We start from the raw sequence: 10,790 nt of genomic DNA, 5'->3' as shown, positions 1-10,790 counted from the left end.
AGTGAATATGTAATCTGAACCATGCTTCAACTTAGTATTTTTCACATAAACAAAGCATTCCAGAGGCAACAAAAACTCTGATCACAAGTGCAGATCAACCCTTGGATTTGTGGATAGATCCAGCAGAGACATTTAATCACTGAATCAGAAAGCCATCATAACAACCTAACATATAACTGTACAATCCTTTAGTTGTATTTACATGGAACTGAAGGAGAGAAACAAACAATAGAAAAAAATGGAAATCAAATAGCCAAGTAGGAAATGAAAAACAAGTGATAAATGAGAAAATTAATTACAGTAAAATATTTAATTTTAATACAGTGGTCTTTTGACGGCAGCATTTGAGTGTCTGCACTGGACGTGATGTGTCACTTGAGTAGTTTCACTTATCAGTCTACCCATGAGTAAGAGACATAAATAAAGATAGAGAATGGCGATGAAAACAGACATTTGCTGCACATTTTGTAGAAGAGGAGCAGGGACTTTTCACCCCAGTTATAAATACAATATTTACATTAGTCACTCTAGCATTTCAATGAACAACTGCTGCATGTCATTTCCCTCTCATGAAGAATTCTTCAGTAAGGTACTTGCTTGGGAAACTTATGAATTGTGCCTGTGTTTGATGCCTTATGTCATACAACCTCCATCTTCATATCATCTTTAAAATCCTTCCTGAGCTCATATATCTGAAATGAAAATAAGTAAATTACATAATGAGTATGAGCGAGATAAATGTAAATACCACATAGCATTAGGAATGCAACATTGTTAACACTTTGTAAACCAAGCCTGAGCATAGCTTGAACCGCAACTTTGAATAGAAATGACTGTGCCAGAGTACAGATTTGGTTTGGGCTGCGATTTTCTCGACATGCAAGCTGCCTATCACTGAAAAGCTGTACTTATTTCATATGAGAACAACATACGGACATCTCCTGACCTGCCATTGACTGGTACTGCCTTCTACTGTCAATTTTTAGAATTTTTCGAAAGAAACATAAGCAAGTGTAACAGCTGCTGCCATGAATGGCTAGGCCATAATGATTGAACTGATGTAATTTTGTGCTTGTACTCACTAGGTTTTGCAGTTTATTGCAATTCTGCTACAAATGTGGTATGTTTGTTGAGTGAGCAGGAAATTTTGGAAGCTCAATACAAATAAATTGCTCAATAATTCACCTCACACATTTTTCTTGGGGCAATTATTATATTTTCTGTGAGCATCATTTTAAAATCTGTAATCTAGCAAAGAGTTCAAGTAAATATGAAAAATAGATCTCGAAGCTCGGCTCATTTTAGTACATATTATGCTTGAAGATACATCAATTACATATGTACCAATAACACTGTAAATAACAGCATAAATGGCAGGTTTCGTAGGCTCAATATTCTTCTAAGTGGACAGTCTCCAAAGTGTTAACAGATCTTATAATGAATCACATAATACCTGAATATAAGCTTCGGTCAATGTGATCATCTGTGGAAGTATGTCGGTGACATGAAGATCCTGCATCTCATACCACTTGCCACTTCCCTGGAATGATAACATAAATACATGAGAGATTATAGTTAAATTGTGAGGTATCCCTTTCTTAACATTGTATTTGTACTGCTGCCACCCAACATCATTATAGGAACCGAGAAGACGGGGCAAAATTACTGTCGCCACTGTGGCACCACTACCTGGATGGTGTATGTCATCACAGTACTGGAAACTCCAGTTGCAGACAGGCATATAGCTAAATGACATTTACACATAAGCTTTCAGCCACAGCAGAAAAAAAGAAATACGCACATAAGTAAGCATACTTCATGCACACGTCTGCCATCACCAGTTCAGGCCAGAAGCTGCTGAAGTTGTCAGTCATGTTTGTGTGAGGTGTGCTTCCTTGTGTCTATGAGTGGTGTGTGTCTCTCTTTTAGTGATGCAGGCTGTGGCTGACAGCTTTGTGTAAGTGTCTTTTAATTGTGCCTGTCTGCAACTTAAAGTGTCTCCTCTACGGTAAGTAGCCATCTGTCTTTCCCTACATTATTGATATTTCTACCTGAAGTTTCCATTGTTTGACTAGTGGCATATTGCAAGAGAACGGTCTTTCAAAGAGACTCACAAAATCAATCAAACAAGGGGTCCAAGTCCAATGGAACACCCTGTTAGACAAGCTGGTTTCAGTATGTGACACTCTGATCAACAATGAGGAGTGGATGCCACCAAAAGAGTTAAGTAGACTTCAGAATATAGATGAGCAGACACTAAATGAGCGTATCATGTTCTCCAAGCCATTCAAGGGAGCTAGTAATGATCTAGAATGAGGCAACTATCCAGCTCTACATTTGGTATTTTTCTGGCAGTGTAAACTTCTGGATGAGCACTTGAACCCTAATGAATTAGACAGTAATGTCATGGCAATAATTAAATTAAGATGCAGAAGTTACATTAATAGAAGGAATGACAAGATTAAACTGCACTTGTACCATAAGAATGAAATATTTGTGTGTCCCTTATATCATTTTCTTTTGATGCTCAGCACTGAAGACAGAGATAATGTTTTCAAAGAAGTTGGTGCTCTGTGCATAAATATTTCAGGTAAGTGGACATGCCTACTATTTTATGTTGCTGGAACGTGATTACAAGTGAATGTTGCTACAAACTGCAATCTCTGTTCTATCTAGGTACTCGTGGTTCATACAAAAATATGTCAGGCCCATTAAAACTGCTGCATCCATTGAAGTTTCAGAGGTATGCAAGAAGTTTTGACAATGCAGGCTATTGCCGTACTTCTCAATCACAACTACCAAAAAAGATGCAGAGACAGTGGAAAGAACACGAAAAGACAGTATCTTCCCAGGTACATGTAGCTAAGAGAGTACTGTGTGTTAAAGTCTCAAGTGGATCTGCTGAGAGTAGATTCTGCGCTGCTGATTTGGTTGTCATGAAGTGTCACAGTCAACTGGATCCTGAGGTTGTGGATGACATTTCATTGGTTCAAAGTTACAATTATCTATTAAACACTTGTGATGTATATTATTTCATTTTCATACTATTCAGATATGTAATATTATGACATAATGTTACTTAAATTTAATCATTATTTCCAACTGTCTCCTAAAAATGTCTAGTTGGTGGTCCATCATCTCTCAGCAATTTCTTTATAAGTTCTGATAGCCTACTGCACAGCATTGTTGCATTACTTGTAATGATGCTGGGTTGGTTTTTAACCCACGCAGCTAGGAACAAGCATTTTAAAGCAATCTCTATGGTTTCGCAAGGTAGAATGCTATGTACAACATAATGGAATGAGACTACCAGTATGTACAAAGACATCAGTTCCTTCAGATTTTGTATTCTTTTTATCATTGTAACTTGTGTTTATATGCTAATAGCAGGTTGTGTTGCATATCATTGATTTCTGTAATCTTTTGAAGACTACTATAAATTTACTTTAATATTTAACCATTATTCAGAGAAACTACCTCGTCCATGTATTCTGTTTTCTTGCACTGTCATTACAGAGTCAGTAACTTGACGAAAGTGTTTGTTTGTCAACATAATTGTTAGAATTTCTCTGAATAGAGAAAAAAAAAGCACTCCGTCTTCAGGCCACAAGTGGCCCATCGGGACCATCCGACCGCCGTGTCATCCTCAGGTGAGCATGCGGATAGGAGGGGCGTGTGGTCAGCACACCGCTCTCCCGGTCGTTATGATGGTTTTCTTTGACCGGAGCCGCTACTATTCGGTCGAGTAGCTCCTCAATTGGCATCACGAGGCTGAGTGCACCCCGAAAAATGGCAACAGCACATGGCGGCTGGATGGTCACCCATCCAAGTGCCGGCCACACCCGACAGCGCTTAACTTCGGTGATCTCACGGGAACCGATGTATCCACTGCGGCAAGGCCGTTGCCTCTGAATAGAGAGCACACATTAAAATAAATTTATAGCCATCTTCAAAAATGCTGTACTGAAATATTCTCTCTCTCTCTCTCTCTCTCTCACTCACACACACACACACACACACACACACACACACACACACACACACAAGCGTGCACACACGCATGCACCCCCACTCTCAAGTGCACAAACGCGCATGCGCGAGTGTGTGTGTGTGTGTGTGTGTGTGTGTGTGTGTGTGTGTGTGTGAATATTTCATAACACCCTGAGCATCTGTTCATCTTCAATATTGTGAACGCATCTCTTCAACTGTAAAGTCTTTGATTTAAATAATTTTGGAGTAGACAGTTGGAGTAGACAGTACGGACCAAAAGAAGAAAAAATGCCTAGTAGCTATGGGCTCTAAAATACACATCTTGAGAGCAACGAGCACTTGTTCATCTTCACTACTGTGAAATGCATCTCTTCTACTAGACAAGAGCCCATAGTTCTTAATGTATTTTAGAGCCTATATTTGCTGGACTTTTTTGTAACACCATCACAGAATCACCCTATACATTACCACTACCAGACAAGTCATTTGGCCACATGTGCGAATCCAGGCAGGTTGCTGTAGATGTATATGCATGTGGTGTGTGTGTGTGTGTGTGTGTGTGTGTGTGTGTGTGTGTCTGCAGTATCAATAAACAACCGCGAGCTGCCCTGTATTTGCATGGGTGGCACTAAATATCCATGGCCAGACACTTTGTCTGGCATAACGGGGGTAAAGTATATATACAAATCTTCCTCATGAATTAATCTGTAACTGAATAAGTATCACAGTCCCTACAGTAGTTCCTGAGATTAGATTCCACATACAGACAGGAAACCAAGTGTGGGACCTTAAGTTATAATATGTACAATAGTTGTCATGCCCAACTGTTGTGTGTGTAGCGGCAATGCCGAGAGTCTTCGGTTATACGTGCAAAACTATTGCACGTCTCTCTTTTCCATGTTGGTATAGTATACTTATATTTGCCAACGGACTCAAGTGATGTGTTGTCAGTTACACGGGCAGCAGCGGAGACTGGCACGTCGAGTTTCCGGAGATGGTAAGCTCAGAGATGATGATATAGGAACTGCTGGTGAGTTTAAAGTAAGTTTACAGAGCTCATTTTTGATCTCTAAGAACTACTTAGGACCTGTGTCATTTGCAAATCAGACTTGGAACATTTTGTGATTAGTCAGATCAACTGCAGCAACTGCTAACACAAACTTAGCAGGGTTATCAAGAGCTAATGGCAGCAACATTACAGGCCATGCAAGCATTAGCAAATGTTACAGGTACATATTTGTGCCACCCTTGTTCATGGTGTGCCATGTATGGCATTTTTATCTAGGTTGGCAACAGCCAAACCAGGTTGGCAAGATTTCCTCGTCCCAATGTAGCGGAACCTCTCTGCTTCAAAGTGGTTTATCTGCGTGAATGAGTGAGCTTTGAGAGAGAGAAGAAAGTTGGCAGCAGAGTATGTAACAATTTTTCTGACAGAACGGAGGACAGTAAACTGGTTGTCGCAAGCGGGGCACAGGTTTGGAGTACCACCGTCTGTTTACTGGAGGTTACACTTGTCAGACCAGTCAGTGGCTCGCATGGGAGACACAGTGGCTTACAGCAGACCGCCTGCATATAAAGTGTCTTTGGAACACACATGCCTGAACTGCAATTCAGCTGTTGTGTTGATTCAATATTTGCTACAGGTGTAGGAGGCAACAGTGTATTGTATTTCTGTGGACTGACATAGCCTAATGCCGGAGTCTAATAGACCTGTTAATGATGAAGCAGTGGCCGGGTCTTGACAAGTCATTTATAAAAAACAGAAGCTATGTTCCAGCTCAGATTATGGACTACTCAGTGAGCATTAACATATAGTGCTACAGTTTCTTTTCTAAAGTGCGAAACTGTTAATTGGTTACCGACTTGTTCTATGTTTATGTGGACCTCATAAATCAGGGTAAAAGAGGAACTTGTTTACTAAATTTGAAAAGTAAACACCATTGAAATTTATCGTAAGATAAAGTTATGGTTGCTTTAGTAAACTGTGAAGTTTACTGATTTAATGAAGGTGTGATTGGCTCCTTTCTAAGGTTCGTTTCAGAACTACAATATTAAAAAAAAAATATTTGCTTCTGAAAGTAATTACTGTTTCAGTGTTTAATAGTGTTACAAATAATTGTGGACAAATCTAAAGAGAAACTTTTGTATGGTCATCCGCGATAGTGGATCGGCTGAGTTGGATGTTCTGTGAGCAAGAGGGGATGGAAGAAGATGATAATAAAGTGCAAGGAGTTGGTGCGAATTTGCCAGTGATTTCCATATGACTCAAATATCTCAACTTTTCCATGATATATCTGAATTCCAGGAAAGCAATGAGCACTTTAGGGAGATTAAAGGAAGACTCTAGAAAGGGGAATCTGTTCAACCATATGTTTTAAAGGACAGGGTACTTGCTGTAAGGTGTGGGGGGAGTGGGGGGCCTAAGATTGTAGTACCTAGAGAATTGGTTCCTATCTTTTCTAAGTATTTTCACGAGTCTCTAGGAAGAGGGGGGGAGGGGGGGGAGGCATTTAGTGGGTTTTGAAAAATTAGATGGCAGCTTATCTGATCAGGGATGGAACAAGTTAATGGGTAGCAAGTTGCCAAGTATGTGCCTTTAGCAAACCAAGTCAGCAAAACAGGGTCTTGTGTCTAAGACTGTTGAAAGGCCATTGCAAAAAATGTATGTTGACTTTGTAGGGCCATTGCCTAGATCTAAGCTGGGAAATAAAGGCAATCTGGTGTGTTTAGATGCATTCCGTAGTTTTATTTCATTGTTGCCCACTCCTAATACAACCACACAGATGATAAAAAGGTGGAGAATATTTTCAGAACCATTGCACCTTCACATGTGTAGACCATCTTTATGAAAGTACCCATATTAAGAGGTACTAAAAAACTCTAATAACAACTTTGACCTTTGATTATAAACATCCCAAACTGATTCCACTCTTCATTAACACCACATTAATAAAATACATTCTACATTATAACAATGAAAATAATCAATTATTGATAATGTAATGTAAATGGACAGATAAAAACCCCATTCACCAAGCTGCGGCAGAGGAACACACACAAAAAAGGATTTAATGGTTACAAGCTTTTCGAGCCATTGCCTCCTTCTTCTGGCAGAAAAGTTGAAGGGGAAGTAAAAGGGGTGAAGGAAAAGGATGATGATGATGATTATGATGATGGTTTGTGGGGCACTCAACATCATGGTCATCAGCGCCTGTACAAGTTCCAAATCTTTCCATTTCCAGTCTCGGAACTTCCTGAATAATGAAGAAATGATGAGGGCAACACAAACACCCAGTCCCCGGGTGGAGAAAATCCCACCAGGAATCGAACCCAGGACCATGTGAAGGAAAAGGACCTGAGAGGTTTAGGGAAAGAGGTAGAGTTCAGACAAATCACCCAGAACCATGGGTCAGGGAAGACTTACTGGAAGGCCTTTCCTTCTCATCCTGTCTGGTAAGTCTCCCCTGACTCAGTGTTCTGGGTGACTTTTCTGAACTGTACCCCTTTCTCTAAACCTCTCCAGTCCTTTTCCTTCACCCCTCTTCCTTCTCTTCAACTCTTCTGCCAGAAGAAGGAACCGATGGCTCCAAAAGCTTTTAAACCTTAAATCCTTTTATATGTGTATGTGTACCCCATCGCCACTTGGTAAGTAGACTGTCCATTTACATTACATTCAACATTATGATTTAGATTAATTGTGAGGTAAATAAGCACCCATGTGCTGTCCACATCTGACCCACAGTAATTTTATTGCATTGTGTGTATTTGGTTTTTAATGAGTTAACTGATACAAACCTTTTATTGCGTAAAAATTCTCATCACTACAACATGTAATGAAAAAACTGTTCCATAGTTTTAAATTGTATCTTAGCTATAGTAGTACAGCAGCTGATTCCATTCACATAGTTACCTGCAGTTTTTTTCCTGCATAATATTAAACACTCCTTCCTTCTTTAGTTATTTGAAACTATCTTCTGTTTGCATTTTTGCCAACAGTAATAATGACATGAAAGCAGCTATGGAACAGAGTATTTCCAGTGATCAAGTGTTTCAGTGAACCATACTGACTTCTTATATCTATTCATATTTCTGGTATATGTGACATGTTTTTATGGAAAAAAATACTTTTGCTCTAAATAGTATACCAAGCCCTATTTTTAATGTATTTTTAGTTGCTACTTTTTTGTGTTTGGGTGGGTGAAAGCCAGTGAGTGGCTGGCAAACTTTGTTTTCATTTTGTAATTAAATGGAAAGGTTTTTATAAAATTTATATGCTGATTCAAGAAGATCAACGACAATAATTACATAATGGAAGTAACTTACACAAATTATACCTCTACAACAATCCTTACATACCTTGTGCAGCACATGTACTCTGTATGTACCTTTGCCTGGTTCACCATCATGCACAATATTTGCCACCAGATCATATATTGTGTTGTTATATCTCTCCTTGACTTCTGGAGTAAGAATATCTCCAAAATCAACATTCCTGGAAACACACAATTTCAATAATCATAAAAAATGTGTATGTACAGTGCACCAACAATCACATCACATAATACAAAGAAGAAATGTTTCGACAATTTACAATTATTTTACTTTGAAACATGTAATTAAGATAAAATATATCGACCTTCAGCAGATTATTCCTTGTGATAATTATGTGTCGGAAGTTAAAAACCACATTCCCCACTGGATTCAGATTTGCTGAGGGCAGGAATTTCATGCACAACTCATTAACTGAAACTGGCATTAGTTCCCTTTCACAAGGAACACTCAAACAGAAAAGCACAACCCATGAAAGATAGGTTTCCAAGTTTAAGTTCTGCTTGCAGTAGTACAGAACATGATTTTAACAATTTACAACATAAATACAAAATGTAGAAATACATAAACACTGTATAGTCATGATATGGAAGCACTTGCTTGAGTGTTAATATTGGGAAATGTAGTACTTGTGACTGTTACAGTATACAAGTCTCCACTGGGTTATATGGAAAAATTTTTATGAAAAATTTTAACAGAAAGGAAGGATTATTAATTTTTGGCGATTTTGATGTAAATTTCTTGACAGAATATGACAGAAAAAGTGATCTACAAGTGCTGCTGGCTACTTATAATGTAGTATCAGTCACAAATTTCCCAATTTAAGTTTCTTGAGATAGTAGTAGCGCTATAAATAATGTATTCATACAACAACAAGCAAGAAGTTAAAGAAGGAAATGCCTATTCTGTGGTAAACTGATTGTCAGTTCAAAATGCCCACTTAGCCATAAAACATAACTTCGTTCCATTGAAAGTTCAGGAACAACTAAAGAAAACAGTAAGGCTAACTAATGACAAAACTACTGAAGATTTTAAAGAAAGCTTTAAAATTGTTCACTGGGGTGAGGTTTACAATTAACCTAATGCTAGCTCTAAATTCAACATATTGCTAAATGAGTCTGAATCCATTTTTGAAAGTTGGTCTGCTAAAAAGATAATTAAGAGTAATAATGGGAACTTATTAAACAAATCTTAGATCACAACAGGTATAAAGAGATCTTCACACCTAAAAAGGGACAGCTACAAAAAGTCACAAAAAGTAATTACAGTATGCACAAATACTTTCATATCATAAACAATACTGAAACATATTAAGCAAAATTTGTAAAAGTGCAGGAGTATGCGCATCTTGTCATAAAGCAGATGGCATTATTTCTGTTGAACAAATAAGAGAATTGTAAAACACGATTCATGTGTAGCAATTATTTTTAATGATTACGCTTTCAAAAATTGGTGCAAATAGTTCAGAAGCAAAAGCAATATTGTAGACCAAACAAGTGAAACAAAAGTCATCTAATGAAATAAAAATTCATCTTACATCCCCTTATGGAATAAAGAGAATCATCTTGTCTCTTAGAAGTAAAAGTTAATATGGAGTGGTTAAGATCTCCATGTCACTTGGGAGTGGACAGGTGGATTATGATCCAGTTAATTACAGGAAACAAGAGCATGTCATTTGTGGTAGAGGAAGATCCCTGATTAGCATTAAAAATATTCCTAAAGGGGTATGGAGGTCAGACGAGTCTGCTCGTCACATTCTTGAGGAAACAAGTATCTTCTGTACCACATACAACATATTCAATAACTTTCGCTGATGGACTATCGAGAATGTGTAAATGTCTACAGATTAATGAAAATACATGACTCACATTCAGGAGAATGATGATCCATTACCTCATCTGGCCATCCACAGTTTTACTAAACCTCTCAGAACAAATGCATGGACATTTCATTTGAAAATGACAAAAGCAATTCCTTTCCCAAATGTTGCTCACTCCAAAGGGTGTTCTACATTTGCTTCTGCATCCACTTGGCTACCCTGCAATTCAAATTTAAATGCTTGGGAAAGAGTTGACAGAACCACTCTCAGACTATTTCTTGACCGTTCCACTCTCAAACAGCATGTTGGGAAGAATAACACCTAAATCTTTCGGTGCAAATTCTGATTTCTCTTATTCTATTAACAACAGTCATCTCTCCTTAAGCAGATGGTAGTTAACCAATTATTTTCACATGCCTGCTGTCCATTCTATCTAATAAGGACCCCATACCCCACAGCAGTACTCCAGGAAAGGATGGACAAGCACAATGTAGGCATTCCCTTTAGTAGTTTAGCTGTATCTTCTAAATACTCTGCCAATAAAACACAGTCTTTGGTTCACTTTCCACACAATATTTTATTTGTGGTGGTTTCAATTAACGTTTTCTTAACTGTAATCCCTAGGTATTTAGCCGAATCAACAACCATTAAG

The 10,790-nt window shown here is 38.2% G+C and overlaps 1 protein-coding gene across 1 annotated transcript in view; it reads right to left on the bottom strand.

The window, feature by feature from the left end:
* Window positions 1-295: 295 nt before the first annotated feature.
* Window positions 296-10,790, bottom strand: part of LOC126092347 (U4/U6.U5 tri-snRNP-associated protein 2) — a 60,334-nt gene continuing 49,839 nt past the window's right edge. The window contains exons 9-11 of the mRNA XM_049907890.1: window positions 8,347-8,482; window positions 1,454-1,540; window positions 296-692 (exon numbers count right to left, since the gene is read on the bottom strand). Of these exons, the coding sequence (XP_049763847.1) occupies window positions 639-692; window positions 1,454-1,540; window positions 8,347-8,482 (277 nt within the window). The 3' untranslated portion in view covers window positions 296-638. The remainder of the gene's footprint in view (window positions 693-1,453; window positions 1,541-8,346; window positions 8,483-10,790) is intronic.

The sequence above is a fragment of the Schistocerca cancellata genome, chromosome 1, assembly GCF_023864275.1.
Source record: "Schistocerca cancellata isolate TAMUIC-IGC-003103 chromosome 1, iqSchCanc2.1, whole genome shotgun sequence".
Taxonomy (NCBI): domain Eukaryota; kingdom Metazoa; phylum Arthropoda; class Insecta; order Orthoptera; family Acrididae; genus Schistocerca; species Schistocerca cancellata.
The sequence above is the reverse complement of the archived record's forward strand: the minus strand, read 5'-3'. Positions and strand labels throughout refer to the sequence as shown.